This window comes from Kogia breviceps, chromosome 11 (genome assembly GCF_026419965.1).
Source record: "Kogia breviceps isolate mKogBre1 chromosome 11, mKogBre1 haplotype 1, whole genome shotgun sequence".
NCBI classification, from domain to species: domain Eukaryota; kingdom Metazoa; phylum Chordata; class Mammalia; order Artiodactyla; family Physeteridae; genus Kogia; species Kogia breviceps.
Genome location: NC_081320.1, coordinates 72,590,170 through 72,616,869, shown reverse-complemented (window position 1 = coordinate 72,616,869; position 26,700 = coordinate 72,590,170). Strand labels below are relative to the sequence as shown.

Genomic DNA, 26,700 nt, shown 5'->3' with positions numbered 1-26,700 from the left:
TAAAGATATCAACTTCCCACCAAATAAACTAAATTCAGTGTAGTGCCAATCAAAATACCAACAGCATTCATCACTGCATTTGATAATTCCACTTCTTGATATCTACATGTACATAAAGAGGTATATACAACGATTTTCATTATAGCATTGTTCGTAAATTAGTGGAAACTACCGAAATGTCCATCAACCAGGAAATGGTTAATTATGACAGTATCATCCATTCTAAGGAATAACATGAGGCAGATAAAAGGAATAAAGTAGAGCTCTAGATACAGACATGAAAACATCTCTAAGAGATATTGTTAGTGAAAAAAACCCAAGTTGTAGAACAATATGTACCGCAGAACAGCAATGTCCTAACTGGTCTCCCTGTTTCAGCCCCTGCCCCCCTAAAATCTACTCTCAGTATGGTAGACCAATAATTCTGTGCCAATGTAAATCTGACTGTGCCACTCTTCTGCTCAAAATCCTTCGACTTCTTATCAAAGTCCTCACTAACGAGGCCCTATGTGACATGATCTGTACCCTCACTACTCATTTCCGGTGGCTCTCCCCCTTCATCACTTGGCTCTAGCCACACTGTCCTCCTTGCTGTCTTTGAGACATGGATCCCAGGTCCCTTGCACATGTTATTAATGTGCCTAGAAAGGGCTTCTCCCAGACATTCAAGAGGTAGCTCACTCACTCACTTTCTTTGAGTCTTTGCTTAAAATGTACCTTTTCAGATAGGCCTTCCCTGGCCACCATGTTTAAAATTTCAAATGTTCCCCTCCCTTGCATTTCATATTACCCTTTCTCTTCTTAGCACTTAACAAACATACTTTATATTTTACTTCTTTATCTTGCTTATTGTTGGGCTCTCTCACTAGAATATAAGCTCTATGAGGATGGGGATTTTGGTTATTTTGTTCTACAAGATACTACTCAGTATCTGGAGCACTGCCTGGGATATAGTAGGTGCTCAATAAATGTTTGTTGATGTACTAAATGAATATATAATTTGTATAAGAAAAAAAAAGGTCTGGAAATAAAAGTACCTATTTCTGACAAAGCAAGCATATGTCAATGTACAGTAGGACATATCACCAATCTGATCACCGCAGTTATCTCTGGGGCAGGGACTGGGAATGGTTTGGGAGTGTTACAGGGGACTTTCACTTTATCTGTATTGTTTGAATTTTTAATGAGTATATTCTTGAACTACTTAGTTTTCTTTAATGAGCTAATTTAATTACATTTATGACTATTCTGTTTCTTTTTTAGGGAAAAGGAAAATTATATAACAATAGGTAAATGGTTAAGTAATTTATGGTACATCCACATGTTAAAATTTCCTCATGCAATTATTAGCAATAATTTCAAAGATAGTTCATGCTCTCATATTAAATATTAGATCAAACGCAGCACACAACACTATATAATCCCAATAGTGTTTGTGGAGATACATCTCTCTGCTAACTCCCAATATACTCCCAGAAGAAAACAGAACAAACTGTTAACATGTAATTAGCAATTCTATAAGGGACAGAAATTCTTCTTCTTGACATTTAATATTGCCTAAATGTGTTAGAATAATGTCATTATCTCTATGATCAGAAAATATATTAAAAATTTTAAACAAATATAACTGTAATTTTTCTACATTCAACCTTTTATCTTATTTATTTTTTAACTGATCTTGGTTCCTAGACTTTACTATTTTTTTTAATTTTTAAATTTTATTTATCTTTTTATACAGCAGGTTCTTATTAGTTATCCATTTTATACATATTAGTGTATATATGTCAATCCCAGGCTCCCAATTCATCACACTACCACCCCCTATTTTCTGCCTTTTTCAGTCAGAGCTAGCAAATATTCCCCTACTTTTTCTTATAATTTGTATACTCCATTCCCAAAGACTGGTATTTGTAAATGTTCAAATCTCCCTTCTCCAGTGTGTAATTTATCTTTAATTGGAAGTGAAAATACTTTGTTTTTAACTGTTGATATTCTATATGTCATTAGGTTTTATAAAAATCTCTTTTTGAGAACATCATTGCAGCCAGGAACCAGATCCAGTGCTATCTTCCAGTTTCACTGAGTTTGTGGAAGTATAAATGTTATGAAACCCAAAGCTATTCTTTATGTTCAAAATTACACTGGATATAATTTCCCCTAAAATTAAAAATTTATTTTTACAATACAATCATTTAAATATTATTAGTTTGGCTGAATGTTTTATTTGATTCCCTCTTCCAGGTTGTTCAGTGATTCTATTAAAATAAATTCTTTCAAATGTTCATTTCAACATTTAGGTGCAAAGTGACATTATTTACCATTTATTTTTTTCCCCACTGTTTTCTGGAGTCTCTACATAAAGATTATTTGCCCCTCAAAGATTTTCAGTGTTTTCTATATAGCTACTTAAAATTTATTATTGTCTTGTTCTAGGAAATATTTCTTTTTATTTTGATCTATTCTTTTTATTCTTTTAAAAAATTTTTTGCCACGTCGCACTGCTTGCAGGATCTAAGTTCCCTGACCAGGGATCAAGTCCGGGGCCCCGGCAGTGAAAGCACTGAGTATTAACCACTGGACCACCAGGGAATTCCCTGATATATTCTTTTTATATAAAAATCGTTTTCTTTAGTTTCAAATTTCTTTATATTTTTTAATTACTACTATATTAGTGTATTTATTTCTTCTAACAAATAGTCTTCTGTTTACATGTCTTCCCTGTTCATTTTTAAAAAACTTTTTATCAGCAATAGCTGGGACCTCTTTTCACATTAGTTTCTTTTTTTTAGTTTTGCTATGGTCTATTTTCTGCTTCTCTGTCAGCCCATCAACTTTACTTAGACTTTCTTCTTCTCAAGATATTTATAATAATACAGTCCTTTTTGGGAAAGCCTCATGATTTGCACAGGATCATCTCTCTTTTTCCCACTACTTTTTTACTACTTTAGAGTATGGTCTACACGACAAACTATGATCAATGCCATGTATTTACCTGGCCCTTCATTTTAAAATATTGAGAATTTTGATTTTATACCTTGACCCTTCAATGACTTCTAATCCCATTAAAGTAAAATCCAAATGCTTTAGTATTAATGGGGCATAGTCTCCTGCTTTTTTAGCTGTCACTTTTCCCCTCATTCACTACATACCAGCTGCACTGGCCTTCCTCCAGTTTTTGGACTCATGAAGCCCTTTACCACTGCAGAGTCCTTGCAAATGCTGACCTTGCCCTCATATGTCTCATGAGACTCCTTTTCATACTTCTGTTTTTAATTTAAATGTAATGTCTTCAGAGATATAATCTCTTGCTTATCTCATGGCTCTCTCCCCCCAAACACAGCATCCTGTTTATTCTTTTATGGTACTTATTCCAATTTGTAGTTATTTACTTATTTATTTACCTGTTCATTATTTGTTTTTCCTACCAGACCATAAGAGATAAAGGGGAAACATATATGTTTGTTCACTACAGTATCCCCAGCAATTAATAGGCCACTTGGCAGTTAATGCAGGCTCAATAAATATATGAACGAACGTCAGGACTAAATGACTGACCAAATGCACAAAGAAGGAAGCACATATTGACCAATCCATCAGCTACAGCAAGCATTACATCTGATATTCCTGCTAAGTACAGCACCCAGCTCAGCATGGTGCCTCTTGCTAGACAATGTCCATCTAATAGGATGACCCTTCCAGTGATGAACATGTGCTCTCCTAGCATTTTTCGTGTCACAGACTCTGGAGACCAGGAAGGCAGTTCCTCTTCTCTAACTTAAGCCTTCCCTATGGCAATTACCATTACTAGCTCTAAGGAACTTAACTGGAAGCAGAATAAAATTCTTTCAGCCATGTCTTCATTTAATGTGTGTGGGTCTTCATTTGGAAAATCTTTGCCTTACCTTTCTTCTGTCCTCTCATGGACTTCATCAACAATGATATGGGTGATTCCTTGTAGGGCTGTGTCCCCCTCTAGCCTTCTTAGCAGCACCCCTGTGGTGCAGTATAACAGTCTGGTGGCTGAGGACTTACACATAGAAGGGCATAGAAAGCTTTAATGAACTTTCTGAAAAAAGGAAACGCTTTCCTGGCAAAGCCATTTTTAATGGATGGGGATAAAGAATACTGAAAACACCAGCAGTTCTATTTTAATATAAACCAAGAAACTAAATGCATAGTTACTTGCTGGCAACAACAAAAGCTTTTCTACTTTACATCAAAATTTTAAGACTCATAGAAAGCATTCAAAAATTATTATAAAACATAAAAATAACAGTGAGTGATGAAATCAATTCTGAATTTGTTCATTCCATATTTGGTTAAATGGATTAAGTCCCAGTTTAGGAACAAAGCAGCACCTACTAGATCACTTCTGCCAATAAAGGATAGAAGGTCTTTACAAAGGAAATTAAGTACACCCCAAAAAGAGTTTAAACCAAAATATTTCTAAAAGGACTTCAGCCCTATTGAAGTATATATTCCAACTTGCCCAGAATCTCCAGACCCCAAGGGCTCTTTATACTTGAAAATTGTAAATTTCTGTCATCAGGAAATAAGAAAAACATACAAACCTTGACACTTTCTAACCGGATCTGGTATCCCACAGTCAGACCCACTCTCTCTGCTCTTTCTTTAGCAACGCGTTCGGCGACAGAGATTGCAGAGATTCGTCGGGGTTGGGTACAGATGATGTTAGCCACCTTCTCAGGTGGTCCGTTCAGAGAATCATCCAGAATAAACTGTGGAATCTGTGTGGTTTTCCCACATCTGTATGTCAAAACAAATAAGTCCTAAATAAGAGTTTCCAAGTGCTCTAGTTAACTAAAGATGCAATCATATCCAGTGAGGAAAGTAAGAAGCTAATTAGAATAAAAGTTGTTCAGCTTCATCTGTCTTCTAAACCTACCTACTGACTTATTACCTACAGCTGATAACTCCTAGGAATTTGCACTTAGGTTAACAGGGCAATCAAATAATAGTTTACTATTATTTGTAAAACTGGGACTACTGAATAAACATTAGGTTAAGGTCTATAAATGCCTCCAGGAATGTGAACTCTACATATGTATCCTAAAGAAACAGGAATATTATCTTATGATTATTAAAATACTTTATATTTTTCCCATTGGTGTGGTATTGCTTTGGCTATACCAAAGTACTGACTGAGGTTAAAAAGATAAGAAATTGGAAGATACAAAGTTACTACCATATCTGTGAGTCTGGGCACAAATGTAATTATTAAATTGAAGACCCTTGAATACAGAACTAGATTAAGCCTGCAACTCGTCCCTGCCAAATAGGTTTGGATAACATATGGAGAGTGTGGAACAGGAAAAATAACGTACCCTAAGTTGTTCTTAAACAAAAGCTTTAAGGAAATCAGAATAAATTTAGAAAATTTATTTCTGAAGTTTCAAGCTAAATGTTCTGGAACTGTCCTTTACATTTTAAAGTGGGCCTTGTTAAAAGCCTTCAGCTAGGCCTTTTGCCTTAAAATCGTCTTAAGGCAGAGGTATACAATATCTATAAATTCCTAAATTTCTGGGCTTCCCTGGTGGTGCAGTGGTTAAGAATCCGCCTGCCAATGCAGGGGACACGGGTTCGAGCCCTGGTCTGGGAAGATCCCACATGCCATGGAGCAACTAGGCCCGTAAGCCACAACTACTGGGCCTGCGCGTCTGGAGCCTGTGCTCCGCAGCAAGAGAGGCCGTGATAGTGAGAGGCCCACGCACCGCGATGAAGAGTGGCCCCCGTTTGCCACAACTAGAGAAAGCCCTCACACAGAGACGAAGACCCAACACAGCCAAAAATAAATTAAAAAAAAAAAATTCCTCAATTTCTGAGTTTTGTTTGTTTTTTTGTAATTTGGCTCTATTGGCTACAGTTGCCACATTATTTGCCTCTGTGAAATAGTATTTAATATTTGACAGGAAAAAGCACAAATAACACCAGCAACTGTGTTTTTTTTAAAGTAGAACTGGTGGTGGTAACCAGGGTGCACACCGTATTTATAGATGAAAGCTGCATTACAAATAAATCACATTCTTACCCAGTCATACCACTTATAACAAGCACTTGGTGCTTGCTCAACAATTTAAGAATGTTTTCTCTTTCTTCCCAAGCAGGGAGTAATTGTCTTTCTTGCAGAATTGACTGGAACTGTCTGGAGGCCTAATAAAATAAAAGATAAGGCATCAGTCTGGTTACTTTCAGTCACCTTTCACAAAGCTCTGAATGTGGAATCCCATAGTTAGACCTACCCCTTTCTGCTCTTTCTTCACCAATTTGTTTAGAGACAGAAAGTGCAGATTTGTTGGGGGTTGGATGCTGGTGACTTTAGTCAGAAGGCTGTGCAGAGAATCAGCCAGAATTAGCTGTGGGATCTGTGTGGTTTTCCTACATCTGAATGAACTGAAGGATCTTATAAGAGAAATAACTCCTCTTGCTTAGCACCTATCCAGCTCTTTTTGTAAGTCTCTATACTAGCACTGTTCAACAGAACTTTCCGTGCTGATGGAAATGTTCTGTCTGCGCTGTCCAACATAGCAACCTCTGGCTACATATGGCTGTTGAGCGCTTGAACTGTGATCAGTGCTATTGAGGACCTGAATTTTTCATTTTATTTAATTTTAATAAGTTTTACTTTAAATAGCTACACGTGGCTGGGGGCTACCATACAAGACAGTGTAGTTCTACACAGTATCAGATTTTTACCAAAATCACTAACAGTAACAGCACTCACTAAATGGTTCTTTTTTTTTTTTAACATCTTAAATATATACAATTTTTATCTGTCGAGAATAAATAAATAAAAATAAACTGGTATGGATTTATAGATTTCTTTTTTAAAAATTCGTGGGTTATAATCCAATACTGTTCTTTTTTTTTAAATTTCTGGGTTATAATCCAATACTGTACATCCAATACCTACGATATAATCCAATTTATTTTGTTGCTCTCATTATTTCATTTTGGCCATTGGAAGCTTTTCCAGGTTAATTCCTGGGTCCTTCTGACATGCCCTCATCTTTTTTGTTTTGTTTTGTTTTGTTTTGTTTTTGAATATTCCCTCATTTAAAGGGTTCTTTTTGGCCAATCACCACATCTATGTAACTCAGTTTGACATCTAATGGCCAATGCTATAAACATTGTATTGTAGGTTAAAACTGTGGATGTATTTTTGACTAATGTAAGAAATTTATACTAACATTTATATTAACATACACATTTTCTGCATGTAATTTTATAACCTCTAAACATACTGTTCAAACTGAATGTGCAATATTTTATTTCCACCATCTTATTATTTATGGTGCGATTTTCTAGTCAAGTTGACATTCTATGGGTGTTGCAGTACATATGTACTAGTGTTATATATACTCTGTCAAAAATCAGAATCATAGAACTGTAGAATCGGAAGGGCCTCAGATAGCATCTAATCTAAGCCCCGAACTGGTTAAGCACCTAGTCTTTATCCTCCATCCAACTCTGCCCTAATACTTCACTACGACTTCTTTTAAAATAATCTTACTTTTACCCCTGAATGAGGTAAAAACAACACGGACTTTGAAAACAGAGAGAATTAGCTTGAAACCCTGTGTTGCCACTTACCAGCTATGTGACCTTGGGAAAATTATTTATCCTGTGAACCTTTGAAATGGGGTAAGGGCCCCTCCTTATCCTTCTCCTTTTCTATACTGTTATTTCTAATGTAAATCACAGTAGTACTTTTCCTTTCACTTATCAGATTTCTATCATAGTAACAAAGCCACATGATTCTCAGAATATTTGGTATATATATGTTTCATTTTCATCAGCCATTGGATTTTCCAAAACTATCTAGAACATGCATCCAAGTTTGCTGTGGCATGCAGAAACTTTGACCAGTCAGAGTAAAAGAGAACTGAAAGGATACCATGGAGAGTAGCCAAAGCTTCCTAATTCCTAATCCATTCATCCATACATTTGGGAGGCAATGTTAGCCATTCTCTCAGAATACCCTACCTGTTTTATTTGGAACTGCTTGCAGATTTTGACATTTTCAGCATGTACTGATTTTGCTTGCCAGTCATATCTTTTGGAAATCTTTTTCTTAAGGTTGACATAGCTTTCATTCTCCACCATAACTGGTGCAGGACCTTCATCCTCATCTGTCTCCTCCTCAGGCTCTGATTCTTTTTCAACTTGAAGGGGATAAAAGGAAACATTTTCGATATGGAGCCCTTTCTTTAGCAGGGAAAAGTCACTATTAACAAAGTAACAACAACAACAAAATCATAAAATGGAGAAAAAGTTAAAGCTTGAATAAAACAAGTTCATTCATTTCCACACTACTACTTCTACTGCTAAAGAACTTAAAATGCATCTCCAAATAAACTTTAATCAAGTGTATGTGGCTTTGGTTAAACCAAATTAAAAACAAAGAAAAGAAAATCATGCCCTGCCTTGTTAATCCAGTAGACTCTGTACATTCAGGAATTAACTGAAAGTTTCAAATATTTGCAAGTGTATCTACAATTCCATGACACAAAATAACCCAAATGTCTATCATATGATGAATCAATAAATGAAATGTGGTATGTCCATAGAATGGAATAGTATTCAGTAATGAAAAGGAATGAAGTACTGATTCGTGATACAACATGGATGAACCTTGAAAACATTATGCTAAGTGAAAGAAGCCAATCACAAAAAGCCACATATTTACTATATGATTCCATTTCCATGAAATGTCCAGAATAGGCAAATCCATAGAGACAGAATATAGACTCATGGTTGTTAGGGGTTGGGAGAAGGGAGAAATGAGGAGTTGACTTGCTAACAGGTACAGAGTTTCTTTCTGGGGTGATGAAAACGTTCCAGAGTTAGACAGTGGTTATGGTTGCACAACTCTGTTAATATACTAAAAACCACTGAATTGTACACTTCAAAAGGGTAAATTTTATGATGTGTACATTATATCTTAATAAAGCTGTTATCTTAAAAAAAAAGTTCACAACACACAGTTTGTCATTTCTTGAGGAATACATCTGAGTGCTAGAACTCGCTGCAGGCTGGGAGCGAGTCAAGGGGCCAGTGAGGGAACCTAGCCGGCTGTCCGGCATCCGCATCTCAGTGCAGTTTCACTGTTCTCTACCTGTTGACATTTACCTAGGAACTACTGGGAAATAATAAAACTTGCTGCTCTGAAAGAAAGGTGGCAAAAAATAAGAGAGATCCTACGGTGAACTTTGAAAAGGGGGCGTTACTTGTGATGTAAGAATCTGTACGGCACACTTGGATCTGGAGGAAGCCAGAGGCTTGTACAAACATTTCTCTATTTGAGGATTTAGGGACCCATAAGGAGAGATATCCCCTAATGACTTTTGGGGGCCTAGCGTACTAAAAGCAGGAGGGTATGGATGGTGGTATAGAAAGAGAAGTATCTCTAAAAACTCATTTTAAAGTAATCCTATATACAATAACAGAAGTAATCACATGAAACCAAATGGATTACACAAAACAGACTTTTCTGGAAGGATGCTTTAAGGTTCTTCCAGCCCTCGACGGCTAGAATAAACTTATACATCACTACAAACTTTCAATTCAGGGAGCCAGAACACAGTGACAGAATTAGGCCTTACAACTAAAGTCAGGTCATAGCTCAGGGGAGATCCTATACCAGCCTTCAGAGCCTCTGATTGCTGTAATCCATCATTCCAAATCCCGCCTCCACAACACCTCATCAATGACTTACATACCTTCTGGAATTTGATTTGAAAGAAACGAATTACTTGGAATCACTGGTTTACGACAGACAGGATTATTTATTCTGGTCCCAGAGGATCCTGGCAGAAAGTTCACAGGAGGGACACTGTACTTGTGATGGGTATATGTTAGTAACTTGGCTATTTCTGATTCTTCCTCTAAAAGGGTTATCAAAGAATATACAACAGGTTCTGAAGTTTCTGCAAATGTCAAGGCCTTGCCATAAAGGAACTCAGAAATATGTAAACGGCAAGCCAGAGGTAGATTCTCATTGGTGGAATAAAATGCCACAAGGGGAGCTTGGTAGGGGTATTTGTGGTCTTTAGAAAATCGAATTTCAAGTTCGTATAAAAAAGATGCATCTTCAACAGCATTTAGATGGGAATCATCTACACTTCTTGCTGCTCTTCCAACAATTTGATTTGGGGGCACTTCATGTTTGAATTTGCACTTTGATCCAAATTTGCAATTTCCTTTGAGGTAAAATTTACAGATTTCAAGTGACGTCTCCTGTATATTTTTGGTACTTTCCTTTTGCTTGGATTTGCAGAATTTACTCGTCAAATACCCCAGTTCTAATCCAATGGTCCAGACTCTGTTCTGAATTCTTTCTATAAATTTTTCTCCACAGATTGACTTGAGAGCAAAGGCCTCTTCCTGTCGCTGTTCCACACACTCATCCAAGCTTATACGCGCAACGGCCTCAGAGATCTTCATCCTCTCTCCAAATGTCTCTGAAAAACACTGGGTGAGCAGATGTTCCAGTGATGCCCCCACGTCTCCACTGCAAATTCTCAGGGCTACCTGACAGTGCTCGGTGTTGAAACCATACCTGCCAAGTGAGAAGCATGACAAAAACGACTGAGTAATATCAAACCTCAAAAGAGAAATTCACTTAAATACATATATGGGAAGGCATAACTATACATAGGCAGGGTTTGTGTCTTGAAAAAGTGTATCTGATAATACTAACTCCTCCTTCATCTCCCTATCCTAATAGAGAGGATACTGGGCGTATCGGGTACCGCTGGAACGCACACAACACGGAAGTATTCGAGGAGTGGTAGGTGCGTTTATAATACACTTTCAGTTTCCTTCAATTCTCCCATAAATGATGAAAGCAAACCTGGAAAGTTTTTGCACTGCAAATGTTGAGACTGTAAATTCTGGATGATGAGGCTCCACCAGGCCTGAGCCAGCACATTCCAAAGGATCTGAGTCGGGAACCAGGGAAGCTTCTCGTCCAGCTGACCAGTACTGCTCATCATCATAATCAGGCTCATCATCTTCTTCCTCTCCAGAAACACCTCTTCTGGCAAAAGTAACATTTTCATATATTAATTTCTACTTACCTCAAAGAAAAATTTAGTAAGAGTCTAAGAATTTAATTCAAGGAACCAAAGGACAGAGAATCCTGACCACTATTCAGTCACTGATTTAATTTTTTATTGACCTATTAATTTATATCTCGGCAAGTAAAAGAATTTATTACCTGCCAGGTACTATGTTAAATGTTTTATATGTATTATCTCTTTGAAAATCTTCCCAATAACCCAGCCAGATTGGAATCTCTTTTTTTTTTTTTTTTCTTCAGATGATCAACTAAAATTTAAGAGAAGGTTAGTAACTACCAAAGGTTATAAAGTAAAGAGCAACTAGAGATTTTAACCAAGGTAGTCTGACCCAAGTCCTTGTTCTTAACTACAGAAGCCTTGGCTATCCTCTCTCTCTTCTCATTTATAAAAACCACCGCTATTTTTTTTTTTGCTTTGCTGCATAACCACCTTTCCTAAATTTAAGACAGATAAGCAATTTGTAGATAGGATGGAAATTGAGCTGTTCATGACTGACCGTTCATTAATTCTGGCAAATGGAAAGGATTAACCTCTCCAACTGAAATCACAAAGCAAAACAACCAGAAGTCTAAAACAATCTTTCTCTTAGGCAGATGGTCATGAGAAGTGTAATCATAAGACTTCATCTGATCAACTCAATATTTGCTCCTAGAACAATACTTCTACTTGTTCACTACAAGGTTTTATTTGAAAGGTTAACAATAAAGCAACTACTGAATCCATATTAGCACTGTCCTAGAAAAAGTAAAGATGAAAAGGCGATCTGTACCATTGCTCACAGATACTGCAAAACAAACTCACTCTAAAACTGTTGCTGAATAATTATTCTTGTATTTCTCTTGGCTCACTTTCAACTAGTTATACAGCCACTACAGGAGCAGTACTGATACAGTATTCCAAAGACACACAGGACCCTCACACTGCCAATGCATCTTCCTCAATATAGTAATTTACTGAAATAAAATAATTTACTCAGATCCAGCATCCGCATCTTGTTCTTGCAGGTCTCGGAGAAGAGCTTTCACTTTTTCTTGATTCTCAGAAGTCATATGTAGAGTCTGAAGGGGCGCTTTGGCTTCAGGCTTCCATTTGGGGTGTGCGTCCCCTTTTCTCACGCTACTGTTACTAGGTCTGCAAAGGACACAAGAACAAAATTACACATATATCCGTGAGCAGAACTTTTACACTCTCCTCAGGGTCCCCAAATATATATAACATGACTGGACTGTTGAATACCCTACAAAAGATGACAATGAATGTGAAGAGATTCTCTATTTTCTACAGTATTTACCAGACTTCATTATATTGAAACTGTGGGAGAAAAACCTGATTCGATGCTTCATCATTAAATCTGGCTTCACTAACTCAGGAGTCCTCTGGAGAAAGTAATGCTATGATGACGCCTTCTGCACTAGTGGATGTTCAAAAGAAATGTGCTACACACAAAGAGTACATATTTCATTCTATTTGAGGTACTTGATCTGAAAACAACTGAGAGTCCTATCTTGTGACTATTAGGCCCCATTTTTGAAATATTTACCTAAATTATTATTTCCTGATTACAAAAATCATAATAATACATGTTCACTGTAGAAAAGTAGAGAACCAAGAAGAAAACAGAAGTCATCTTAAATCACATCATTCTTTTTCACATACATTTTAAATAAAAGTGCACAGCACAAATAATCTTTTATAATTTGTATATTTCCTTATCAAAATAAAACTGTCATTTCCCCCAAATTAAATATTTTCTTACAACTTAACTTTTTTTTTTTTTTTTTTGCGGTATGCGGGCCTCTCACTGTTGTGGCCTCTCCCGTTGCGGAGCACAGGCTCTGGACACGCAGGCCTAGCGGCCATGGCTCACAGGCTTAGTTGCTCCGCGGCATGTGGGATCTTCCCGGACCAGGGCACGAACCCGTGTCTCCTGCATCGGCAGGCGGATTCTCAACCACTGCGCCACCAGGGAAGCCGTACAACTTAACTTTTAAATGGTTACACATGTACTAGAATTTACTTCACCAATCTTTCATTTTTGGAATTTAGATTTTTTTAGGGATACTTTTTAATATTTAAAATAATAATCAGCTCTAAAGTTTAACTTTACTCACTAAATTTCTTTTTTTTCACATGGCATGTTTCATTATAAATTTTCACAAATCTAGGGAAATGGCAGAAACTTTCTCTGCATTGAAAATCCAACATATTATTGAGACTTTGAAAAGAACCACACACTTACACTCGCAAAACTGGGTAGCAAAGGAGAGAATAGAATAGACTGTGGTTTTTAACCACTTAGTTGCAACCTCTGAAAAGAAACATTAGCCCAAATTCATCATTGCCCGTTTTGGTTTAAAAAAATTTTTAATCTACAGAAATTAACACCATTTACCAAGATTCACCAATTGTTAACAGCTGCCATACTTAAATGCACACACATTTATGCCCTTCTCTTCTTATTTCTCTCTCTACACACACATATATGCATATATATATATATATATATATATATATATATATATATATATGCTCCCATACATATACATGCATTTTCTGCTGAACCATCTGAATGTAACTTGCAGGCATCACATTCACTCTTAAATACTTCAGCATGTTATTTCCTAAGAACAGAGACATACTTTTATGCAACAATACTCATCACTCACAAGATATTTTATATTGATATCATCTAATATAGAATCCATATTCAAAGTTCCTAACTGTCTCAATCATGTCTTCTACAGATTTTCTGATTGAGTATCTAGTTTAAAATGACATTTAGTTATCTGTTTTTCAAACTCCTTTAATTTAGAATAGTTCTCCCACCTATTTCCTGGCATTGACTTTTTTGAAGCACTTAGGCTGGCCGTCTTGTAGAATTCTCACTATTTGGACTTGTCTGATTGTTTCCTCATGATTAGAAAAAAAAAAAAAAAAAAAAAAAAGGGAGTGGGTGGGTAGGTAGGGGGAGAACTTCCATATGCTCCTATCTCATCTACCTCTTATTTGTAAACCCCTATACTTTGCCTTCCTTCCAGTCCCTGAGGATGAATCATCCTCGATCCTAAAGTCAGTCCCTCTGTATACTGTATACACAATCTCTTTAACCTCCTCAAGGAAATCATTCCAGCACTTATCCCCCCCCCTCTGCATCATCAGATCATCAGTTCTTCATTCTCCTTTGGATCATTTCCATCAGCATACAGACATGCTATATAACATCTACCATCTTAAAAAGAATCTTCCCTTTGACTGCATATCCCTCTCAAGCTACTGGCCTATCTCTCCTCCCTCCCCTGCCCTTTAGAGCAAAACTCCCTCAAAAGGTTATCTAAATCATTGTCTTTGTCACCACTTTCTTTCCTCTTCTCTCTGAAACACACTCCAATAGGGTTTTCTCCACACTAAGTATACTAAACCAAACAGCTCTCGTCAAGGTTACCCATGATATGCACATTGCCAAATCTAGTGGACAATTGTCAGAACACATTTTTCTTTTTTCTTTATATTGGCTGTGCCATGCAGTTTGTGGGATCTTAGTTCGCGACCAGGGATTGAACCTGGGGCCACAGCAGTGAAAGTCCTAACCACTGGACCACCAGGGAACTCCCGGAACACATTTTTCTTGACCTATTAGAAGCATTTTTTTACACCTGGCATATTCCCTTTAAGTATCCAATCCAATCTGACTGGATACTTCCCTTGAAAACACCTTCATTCCTTGACTTCCAGAAATAAGCTTAGTTTTCCTCCTACTTCATTGGCAACTCCTCAATCTACTTTGTCACATTTTCCTAATCTCTCTCAGTTCTAAAGCCTAGAGTGCCCCAGGGCTCAAAGTTCAGACCTCTTCTCTATATCCTATCTCATCCAGTCCCATAGCCTTAAAGCACATGTATTCCTAGAGGACTCATATATTTACTTCTCTAGCCTAGATCTTGTTCTTAAACTCCAGACATATATTAAATTGCCTATGAAATTGCCACTTGGAGTGTACCTTCTAACTGGTCTTCCTGCTTCCAACCCATGGCCCCCTGTAGTCTATTCTCCACAGAGCACACTGAGGCAGGGCCACTAAATATGGGTGCACAGACTATACACTATGCAAAGGGTCCTAAAGTAGGGAAGGAGGGGACAGCAAAAGTTAAAATCCAGGGCTTCCCTGGTGGCGCAGTGGTTGAGAGTCCGCCTGCCGATGCGGGGGACACGGGTTCGTGCCCCGGTCCGGGAAGATCCCACATGCTGCGGAGCGGCTGGGCCCGTGAGCCATGGCCACTGAACCTGCGTGTCCGGAGCCTGTGCTCTGCAATGGGAGAGGCCGCAACAGTGAGAGGCCCGCATACCGCAAAAAAAAAAAGCTAAAATCCAGTCTATGCTCTGCTTGCCAAGACATCCATCCTGGAGCTATAATTGCCCAAAGAAAGGGGCACCACTTTCTAATTCACATGAAGGGATATACTGAATAGCAGTAACTCTGGCTACAGTGATTGATGTCACACGCACTTGCCTCAAACCCTTCAATAGCTTCCCATTTTACTCAAAGCAAAGCCAAAGTCCTTATAATGGCCTTTTTGGCCATGGCACATGACTTGGCTCAGTCCAGTTCAAGATGCTGACAAACCTCACGGCTGGTGCTTGAAAGACAGAATTGTGGTGCTTGAAAGAAGCATTTCAGGTAGATAAGGTGTATTTGAACATGTGATGACTAATATATACAGAACAGATGTTTTTGCTTTCCTTGACCTTTCCTGGTGGTAGCAGGGGTGAAATTTTGAGAAGGTGCCAAATACCTGTGAGACCGTATGTCTGCCCCATTGAGAATGTCTATAGAATTCAATTCCATTATTTAAAATAGTTTTTCTACTGACCAGTCCCAGCCTGAAGCTTGACACAATAACTAGAATAGCTATTCTACAACTATCCTAAGACAACTTTCTCAACTGTGCTTTAATTTTCAAAGGTTATTTTAAAATCCCATTCTTTCAACTATTCTAAAGATTATATATTCCAAAGTATCCTTTTAAAAACTTGGTTTCATGTGCTTACGATTTTTTTCTATAATAAATCATTTTAATGATTGTATCTGGCCCCTTTGACAGGAAACAGATCAATGGATTCCTAAGGATCAGTGAGGAGTGTGCTGCAAAGGGCATGGGGGAGTTTTGAAGAACTGTTTATGGCGATGATTGCATTTGTCAAATTTTAGGTTGAGTGTTACTGAACGTAAATTACACTTCAATGAACATGACTTTTAAAACTTAAAAAACAAACAAACAAAATCCTTAAAATGGCCTATAACATCCTATACAGTATAGTCTCTCGAATCTAACTGCCTACCACTTCTTACCCATCCATGCCAGCCACATGGCTTCCTTGCCATCTCCTAAATCTCCCAAGCACACTCCTGCCTTAGGAACTGTGCACCTGCTGTTCCCTCTACCTTGAACGTTCTTCCTTTAGATAGCTTCACAGCTTATCCTTCACTTCTTTCTTGTCCTGGCTCAAATGACACATCATTAAAGAAGTCTTCTCTGATCACTCCATAGAAAACAGCAACCAGTAATCTATTTCAGTAGTTTCTATCCCTTTATCCTTTATTTTTCTCCATAGCACTTACCATCTGACCTATTATTATACCTTTGTTTATGGTCTTTATACCTCAAACCTCCTTCTATGAAGACAAGGACAATATTCTGTTCATTGCTGTAATCCTGGTGCATGGTAGGCACTGAGTAAATATTTCCTGCATGAATGAATGTCTCAGACTCTAAGAACCTATAAAGTCAGTGTTTTCAAAAAGAATGGAGCTGCATCTAACTCAGGATTTAGGTACTTAAGTCAGCAGCTAAGGTGAAAGTATAGTTTTAGATTATTCTGTAAGATTCCTTAAAAAAGTGTCAAGTTTGAGACTGATACATTATCTCCCAGTATGTCCAAAATGACCATTTTTCATTTAGAATGGAAAAAAAATGTAGATTCTCTGGTTGCATACCAGGTGAAATATTTGATTATGGTAGAGACCATGTATAAGAAATATATATTTAAACATTAATATCACATACTCAGTACATCAAGAGACTTAAACTACAAAAAGCACTTGGAAACTGAGACTGACTGAGAGATGAGCACATTAGTCTCCCGTATCCTGTTCACTACGGAGCCCAGATTCATTCTGTGGCAAGTTTAACTACTTACATACTATTTGTTCTTCTTTTTCTTTTTTTTTCCTGAATGCATACAGTTGAATTCATTTAAGTTAAAACCATGTATGATGCAGCTGAACTTCAGCACTCACCTATATTCCTAAGTAATATTTAGTTGGGAATTATTCCCACAAAAGAGTGTGTTTATGTATGTGTGTATATACACAGCTCTAAAGAAGTCTCTCCATCTCTAAAAATTCAAGTAAACAGCTTGAAGTGCAATTTGAGAAACAATGACAATTTTATATTTATACTGCATAACATGCAGTAGTAAAATCTTTACTTTCATTAAGCATACATTAGAATTATCAGAATTTATTCACTAATTAAAAGTTGAGGGCTTCCCTGGTGGCGCAGTGGTTGAGAGTCTGCCTGCCGATGCAGGGGATGCGGGTTCATGCCCTGGTCTGGGAAGATCCCACATGCCGCGGAGCGGCTGGGCCCGTGAGCCATGGCCACTGAGCCTGCGTGTCCGGAGCCTGTGCTCCGCAACGGGAGAGGCCACAACAGTGAGAGGACCGCGTACCACAAAAAAAAAAAAAAAAAAAAAGCACATGAAGCTCCAGTAAATATGTGGTTGATCTGGTTGGAAAATAGATAATTCATCAACTAGACAGATGGAGTATAGCCAGATCTCATTTGGGGACCTTCAAACTACAATGCCTAAGAACTACTTAAAATAATTTTTATCACCTTCACCATTTCCAATATTTACTTTCCTAGTAATATTGATTACAGTAACAATATTATACTCAATTCACAGAGTCATGTGAAAGTTAACGTTAACTTCAGATTTCAAAGCACCACACCCATCCCCAGCCCAACAAAAGGTGTTATTTGCCATCATGCCTTTTGAAAAGGTTACAAAGAGGGGGCTTTAAAACAAGAGGAAGGGGCTTCCCTGGTGGCACAGTGGTTGAGAGTCTGCCTGCCGATGCAGGGGACGCAGGTTTGTGCCGCGGTCCGGGAGGATCCCACGTGCCGCGGAGCGGCTGGGCCTGTGACCCATGGCCGCTGGGGCTGTGTGTCCGGAGCCTGTGCTCCGCAACGGGAGAGGCCACAGCAGTGAGAGGCCCGCATACGGGGGAGGGGGGGGAACAAGAGGAAGATAACTTGGCCAGAATTACTTCGCATTTTCCCCCTTTGTCTTAGTCATCTGTTGTCCATAGATAAGGAATTGATACTGTTTTCACATTTGAATATTCAAAGAGTATAATGACCTGGATGAACGCCTTGATTCACTGAAGATACAAAAGTCATCGCCATCATCCCAAATTCTACTTGAGGCCTTTCTATTGCCACCAATGCCACCGCCACCGCTGCCACCCCCATGAGATTTACTAGCATGACTTCTGCCTCCTCTTCCTCCTCTGGAAGACCCCTTTCCACCTCCTTTCCCTGGCTTGCCTTTTCTTCTTACTGAAGAACTCATTTTCACCTGCAAGAGAAAAAAGTAATACAGACATTATAAAAATCAGACAAATATAATAATCCTTTGTTTGTCAAAGTTATCAATATAGCCTATTTTAAAGAAAAAAAAGTAAAATGCATACTTTAAAAGGGCCAGTTTAGGAGAAGCATGGATAAACTTCTTCACAAAAGATTTACAAGCATATCCCCCTCAGGACTAATATTTAGTGAGCTTCTCTGACACAGATTTCTTAACCAGGATGTGCATCAGAAACACATGGAGAAGTTTCAAATCATACATAGGGTGTGTAGGGTCCAGTGCTATATTCTGACCTGGTTAGGTCTTGCATAGGGTTTAAAAAACTCTAGTTGAGAAGAGATGTTTTCGTGTATTTAATACATAATTTGATAAGTAAAATTTATATTTACATATACACTTGCAGAAAAACAGCCCTAGCTCAGAGACTTTGCCTGGGGGAAGTAAAACTGTGGAGTTTTGTATGCGATCAAAGTTAAGATGTTATCAGCTTAAAATAGAATGTTACAACTAAAAGATGTTTTATGTCAGTCTCATGGTAAAAGGAAAAATATAAAACAAAATAAATTACAAAGCAAAAATCTATAGTAGATACATAAAAGATAATGAGGAAGGAATCAAAGCATACCACTGCAGAAAATCATCAAATCACAAAGTAAGAAAGAAAGAGAGAAAGAAAGAAACAAAGGCTCTATAAAACACCCAGGAAACAACAATCAAAATGGCAACAGTAAGCCCTTACCTATCAATAATTACTTTAAATGTAAATGGACTAAATTCTCCCATCAAAATACACAGAGTAGCTGAATGGATAAAAAAACAACACTAGGGGCTTCCCTGGTGGCGCAGTGGTTAAGAATCCACCTGCCAATGCAGGGGACACAGGTTCGAGCCCTCGTCTGGGAAGATTCCATATGCCGCGGAACAACTAAGCCCATGCACCACAACTACTGAGCCTGTGCTCTAGAGCCTGCAAGCCACAACTACTGAGCCTGTATGCTACAACTACTGAAGCCCTCATGTCTAGAGCCCATGCTCTGCAACAAGAGCAGCCACTGCTAAGAGAAGCCCACACACCACAAAGAAGAGTAGATCCCGCTCACCGCAACTAGAGAAAGCCTGCATGCAGCAACAAAGACCCAATGCAGCCAAAAATAAATAAATTTTAAAAAGTTAAAAAAAAACAATACTCAACTACATGCTGCCTACAACAGAATCACTTCAGCTTTAAAGATACACATAGACTGAAACTGAAGGTATATAAAAGACAGTAAATGCACATGGAAACCAAAAGACAGCAGGGTAGCTATATTTAGACAAAATACCCTTTAAGTCAAATACTGTAACAAGAGACAAAGAAGATCATCATATAACAATAAAGGGGTCAATTCTCAAGGGAATCTAACAATTGTAAGTATTTATGCTCCCAACATCAGAGCACCTAAATATATAAAGCAAATATTAACATAATTGAAGAAAGAAATAGACAGCAACACAAAAATAATAAGGGACTTTAATACCACACTTTCAACAATGGTCAGATCATCCAGAAAGAAAAATCAGTAAAGAAATATTGGACTTGAACTATAATTTAAGCCAAATGGACCTAACAGACATACACAGAACATTCCATTCAAAGCAGGAGACTATATTTTCTTCTCAAATGCACATGGAATGTTCTCCAGGATAGATCATATCTTAGGTTATAAAACAAGTCTTGACCAACTTAAGAAGACTGAAATCAGATCAAGCATCTTTTCAAACCACAATGGTATGAAACTAGAAATCAATAACAGAAGGAAAACTGGAAGATTCATAAATATGTGGACATTAAATAACATGCTCCTGAACAACCAATGGGTCAAAGACAAAATCAAGAAGGAAATTTTAAAATATCTTCAAACAATTGAAAGTGGAAACACAACATACCAAAACTTATGGGATGCAGCAAAAGGAGTTCTAAGAGGACAGTTTAGAGCAATAAATGCTTACGTTACGAAAAAGAAAAGATCTCAAATAAACAATCTAAATTTACACCTCAAGGAACCAGAAAAAAGAAGAACAAACTAAGCCCAAACTAAGCCAAACTAACTACACCCAAACTAAGTCCAAAGTTAGTAGTATGCATAATAGAAGCACCAGAAGGATAGGGGGGAGAGAGAGAGAAAAGAGCAGAAAAAATACTAAAAGAAATAACAGCAGAAGAATTCTCAAATTTATTGAAAGACAATAACCTACACAGCCAGGAAGCTCTAAGGAGTCCAAGTAGGACAGATACACCCATAGATCCCTAAACAGACACAGTAGGTAAAAATGCTGAAAGTTAAAGACAAGGAGAAATCTTGAAAGCATTTAGAGAAAAACAACTTGACACTTACAGATATAAACCCAGTAAGATTAACAGTTGACTTTCTGGCAGAAATGATGGAGGCCAGAAGGCAGTAACATAATACATTCAAAGGACTTAAAGAAAAGAACTGTCAACCAATAATCTTATATCCAGAAAAGCTATCTTTCAAGAATGAAGGTGAGGGGCTTCCCTGGTGGTGCAGTGGTTGCGGGTCCGCCTGCCGATGCAGGGGACACGGGTTCGTGCCCTGGTCCGGGAGGATCCCACGTGCCGCGGAGCAGCTGGGCCCGTGAGCCATGGCCGCTGAGCCTGCGCGTCCAGAGCCTGTGCTCTGCAACAGGAGAGGCTACAACAGTGAGAGGCCCGCGTGCCGAAAAAAAAAAAAAAAAAAAAAAAGAATGAAGGTGAAATTAAAAGTTTCTCGGATAAAAGCAGAGAATTTGTTGACAGCAGACCTGCTTTACAAAAAAATACTAAAAGAAGCTCTTCAAACAGAAGTGACCCTAGATGATAATTTGAATCTACACAAAAAACAAGGAGCACCAATAAAGGTAATTATGTAATTACAAAAAAACCCCAAACCAAAAACAACCCCCTCCCCTCAAAATCAACAAAACAGTTTAAATGTATATTTTTCTCCTTTCTTCACATAACTGATTTAAAAAGCAATTGTAGGGCTTCCCTGGTGGCGCAGTGGTTAAGAGTCCGCCTGCCAATGCAGGGGACACGGGTTCGATCCCTGGTCTGGGAAGATCCCACATGCCACGGAGCAGCTAAGCCCATGCACCACAACTAGTAAGCCCACATGCCACAACTACTGAAGCCCGTGCACCTAGAGATGGTGCTTGGCGACAAGAGAAGCCCACAACTACTGAAGCCCGTGCACCTAGAGATGGTGCTTGGCGACAAGAGAAGCCCACGCATGGGCACGAAGAGTAGCCCCTGCCCACCTCAACTAGAGGAAGCCTGCAGCAACAAAGACCCAATGCAGCCAAAAATAAATAAATTTAAAAAGCAATTGTACAAAATAATATGTACATAATGTAATACTGGACCTGTGATGTACAGAAATGTAATATATTTGCCAATAACAGAACAAAGTAGATCAGTGGGAGCATAGTTGTATTGGGTTAAGAAAATGACTACAGATGGTAAAGTAATAACTATAACAATGTACAGGAGGGAAGCAACCTAAGTGTCCATTGACAGATGAATGGATAAAGAAAATGTGGTAATATATACACAATGGAATATTACTCAGTCATAAAAAAGAATGAAATAATGCCATTAGCAACAACATGGATGGACCTAGAGATTATCATACTAAGTGAAGTAAGTCAGACAGAGAAAGACAAATATCATACGATATTGCTTTATAAGGACTCTAAAAAAAAGTGATACAAATGAACTTATTTACAAAACAGAAACGGACTCACAGACATACAAAATAAACTTATGGTTACCAAAGGGGGAAGGGAGGAGGGGTAAATTAGGAGTTTTGGATCAAAATATACACACTACTATATATAAAACAGATAAGCAATAAGGACCTATTGTATAGCACAGGGAACTATACTCAGTATCTTATAATAACCTATAATGGAAAAGAATCTAAAAAAGAATATAAATACACACACACACGTATAACTAAATCATTTTGCTGTACACCTGAAACTAACACAACATTTTAAATCAACTACATTTCAATAAAAAAATAGAAAAGAATGTACAGCTGCATTTGTAATATTAATAGATGTAATATGTACAACAATAATACTGCAAAAAGGAGGGGAAAGGAATACAGCTGTATGAGAGTAACATTTCAATACACTACTAAAATTGAGCTAGTATAAATGTGAAGCTGATTCTGATATGCCAAGATGTACAAGATAAACCCTTGGGCAGTCACTAAAAAACAAAAAAACTCAAAAAAACATCGTGAAAAAATCATTAAAGAAATTAAAATACTGAATTATAAAATGTTCATTAGATAATGCAAAAGAAAGCAGTAAAGTAGGAACAGAGAAACAAAATAGACAAGAGACACATAGACAACGAAAAGTAGAAGGGTAAATGTAAATTCCACTATACCAATAACATTAAATGTGAATGGATTGAACAATTCAATCAAAAGACAAATTATCAGACTGTATAAAAACAAGAACCAACTATATGCTATCACTTTAAATTCAAAGATACAAATAAATGAATAGTAAAAGGATGGAAAAAGACAAATCATGCAAACAGCAAGCACAAGAAAGCTGGAGTGATTATGCTAATATCAGACGAAATAGACTTTAAAGCAAAAAATGTTGTTAGAGATAAAGAAGAACATTTCATAATGATAAGAGAGTCAATCCATGAGGAAGATATTAACAATTACAAATATATTGTACCTAATAACAGAGCACCAGAATACATAAAGCAACAACTGACAGAAATGAACAGAGAGGATTTCCGTGGTGGCGCAGTGGGTAAGAATCCACCTGCCAATGCAGGGGACACGGGTTTGAGCCCTGGCTCAGGAAGATCCCCACATGCCACGGAGCAACTAAGACCGTGCACCACAAGTACTGAGCCTCCATGCTACAACTACTGAAGCCCGTGTGCCCTAGAGCCCACGCAGCTCAACTACTGAGTCCATGCACCACAACTACTGAAGCCTGCAAGCTCTAGGGCCTGCATGCTACAACTACTGAAACCCGTGCACCTAGAGCCTGTGCTCCGCAACAAGAGAAGCCACCGCAATGAGCAGCCCATGCACTGCAATGAAGAGTAACCCCTGCTCGCTGCAACTAGAGAAAGCCTGTGCGCAGCAACGAAGACCCAGTGCAGCCAAATAAAAAGAAATGGACAGAGAAATAGACAATGCATAACAGTAGGAAACTTCAATACCCACTTTCAACGATGGTAAAGAACAACTACTGTAAGTCCCCTACATACGAACACATTCTGTTCTGAGAGCTCATTCGTAAGTCCAATTTGTTCGTAAGTCCAACAAAGTTAGCCTAGGTACCCAATTAACACAATCAGTTATATACTGCTGCTGCTTTTTTTTTTTTTTGTGGTACGCGGGCCTCTCACTGTTGTGGCCTCTCCCATTGCGGAGCACAGGCTCCGGACGCGCAGGCTCAGCAGCCATGGCTCACGGGCCCAGCCGCTCCGCTGCATGTGGGATCTTCCCGTACTGGGGCACGAACCCATGTCCCCTGCATCAGCAGGCGGACTCTCAACCACTGTGCCACCAGGGAAGCCCTATACTGCTGCTTTTATGCTTGCTTCTGGACATCTTGGTCTTGTAATAAAGATACTGCACTACTGTACTCTATACAGTACTGTACTGTAAAGTACACAAAAGCACAACCACTTGTAGAGGATGCACACGTGACGATGTTCGCCAGGCACATGAGCTAACTTATGTGACTGGACATGCAAACACAAGTTCACATCCTTGAAACTTCACAACTTGAAGGTTCGTATGTAGGGGACTTACTGTAGACAGAAGATCAATAAAGAAATAGAAGACTTGAAACACAGTATAAACCAACTAGACCTAAGAGACATCTATAGAACACTCTATCCAATAAAAATATACACTTTCCTTATGTGTATAAGGAAAAATTTCCAGGATAGACAATATGCTAGGCTATAAAAAAAAACCTCAATGAATTTTAAAAGACAGAAACGATACAAAGTATGTTTTGAAACCACAGTGGAATGAAATTTGAAATCAAAAGCAGGGAAATATCTGGAAAACTCACAAACATGTAGAAATTAAACTAGGTCTCTTGATAATCCTTTCTTCAAAATCCTTCATAATTATTAATATTTATTGTTTCTTTTATGTTTATCTTCCCACCTCCCCAAAAGCTCTCTGAAGGCAAGGAATATGTCTATTTTGATTACCAATGTACCTCTAACACAGTGTCTGGCATAAAGAAGAAATTCAATATGTATTTGAAGAATGGCTGAAGGTTGAATAAATGACTGATATGAGAATGGAGATTCATTCATTTATTTATTCATTCCACAAGTATTTATTAAGCACTTATTATGTGCCAAGTCCTAGGGATACAACAGCAAAGATGACAAAAATTCCTGCCTCATGAAGCTTATATTCTAGAGAGTAAGACAGACAATAACTAAATACATAATATCAGTTAAGTGCTATGAAGAAAATGAAAAACTCTGAGAGTGTTGTTTTAGATAGAGCAGTCGAGTTAGAGTGGTCATCTTTCTGAGATCATATTGAGCAGACACCTGAACATTCAGAAAATGAGTCATGAAATATTTGTGAAAAGCACACTGTAAGCAGAAACAACAGTTGGTGAAAAGGGGCCAAGTCCAGAACATCTTCAATGCACTGGGCTGGATGAACAGTAAGGAGTCTGGTGGGTCTGCAATACAGTGAGTAAACAAGATGAGGTCAGAAAGTAGACAGCCATGTATGTCCTGGGAAGAAGTTTGAATTTTATTCTAAATATAATAGAAAGTCACTAGAGAGCAGAGGCAAAAGCTTGGTATGACTGACTTAGGTTTTAAAACAATTACTCTAAAAAGGGAAACCTCCTACACTGTTGGTGGGAATGTAAATTGGTAGAGCCACTATGGAGAACAGCATGGAGGTTCCTTAAAAACCTAAAAATAGAGCTACCATATGATCCCGCAATCCCACTCCTGGGCATATATCCATAGAAAAACATGGTTAGAAAGGATACAGGCACCCCAATGTTCACTGCAGCACTGTTTACAATAGCCAAGACATGAAAGCAACTTAAATGTCTATCAACAGATGAATGGATAAAGAAGATGTGGTACACATATATAATGGAATATTACTCAGCCATTAAAAAGAATGAAATAATGTAGGGGACTCCCCTGGTGGTCCAGTGGTTAAGACTCTGTGCTCCTAACGCAGGGGGCCCAAGTTCGATCCCTGGTCAGGGAACTAGATCCTGCATGCTGCAACTAAGAGCCCACATGCTGCAACTAAAAGAGCCCACATGTCACAGCTAAAGATCCCACATGTAGCAGCTAAAGACCCCACATGCTGCAACAAAGATCCCACACGCTACAACTAAGACCCGGCGCAGCCAAATAAATAAATATTTAAAAATAAAGAAAGAATGAATGAAATAATGCCATTTGCAGCAACATGGATGGACCTGGAGATTATAATAAGTGAAGTAAGTCAAACAGAGAAAGACAAATATATGATATGGCTTATATGCAGAATCTTAAAAAAAAAAGATATAAATGAACTTATCTACAAAACAGAAACAGACTCACAGACTTAGAGAATATCGCAGACTTAGAGAACAAACCTACGGTTACCAGGAGGGAAGGGTTGGTGGGGAGGGATAGGCTGGGAGCTTGGGATTGACATATACACACTGCTATATTTAAAATAGATAAGCAGGGACTTCCCGGCGGGCCAGTGGTTGAGACTTCACCTTCCAATGCAGGGGGTGTGGGTTCAAGCCCTGGTTGGGGAGCTAAGATCTCACATGCCTTGTAGCCAAAAAAACCAAACATAAAACAGAAGCAATATTGTAACAAATTCAATAAAGACTTTAAAAATGGTCCATATCAATAAAA

At 38.1% G+C, this 26,700-nt stretch overlaps 1 protein-coding gene and 1 non-coding gene across 28 annotated transcripts in view; one reads left to right on the top strand and one right to left on the bottom strand.

Moving 5' to 3' along the window:
- DHX57 (DExH-box helicase 57) overlaps positions 1 to 26,700 on the bottom strand; it is a 129,092-nt gene that overhangs the window by 29,074 nt on the left and 73,318 nt on the right. For 19 of the 27 annotated variants that reach the window (XM_067007740.1, XM_067007736.1, XM_067007744.1 and 16 more), the window contains 8 exons: positions 18,526 to 18,743; positions 12,075 to 12,233; positions 10,874 to 11,059; positions 9,741 to 10,579; positions 8,005 to 8,183; positions 6,050 to 6,171; positions 4,572 to 4,767; positions 3,903 to 4,027 (listed from right to left, as the gene is read on the bottom strand). In XM_067007740.1, the coding sequence (XP_066863841.1) occupies positions 3,903 to 4,027; positions 4,572 to 4,767; positions 6,050 to 6,171; positions 8,005 to 8,183; positions 9,741 to 10,579; positions 10,874 to 11,059; positions 12,075 to 12,233; positions 18,526 to 18,737 (2,018 nt within the window). In that variant the 5' untranslated portion in view covers positions 18,738 to 18,743. The remainder of the gene's footprint in view (positions 1 to 3,902; positions 4,028 to 4,571; positions 4,768 to 6,049; positions 6,172 to 8,004; positions 8,184 to 9,740; positions 10,580 to 10,873; positions 11,060 to 12,074; positions 12,234 to 18,525; positions 18,744 to 26,700) is intronic. The other 8 variants (XM_067007756.1, XM_067007755.1, XM_067007757.1 and 5 more) reach the window with 3 other exon arrangements.
- On the top strand, positions 25,977 to 26,050 carry TRNAR-CCU (transfer RNA arginine (anticodon CCU)). Its single transcript has one exon. It is a non-coding gene; the product is annotated as a tRNA-Arg (tRNA).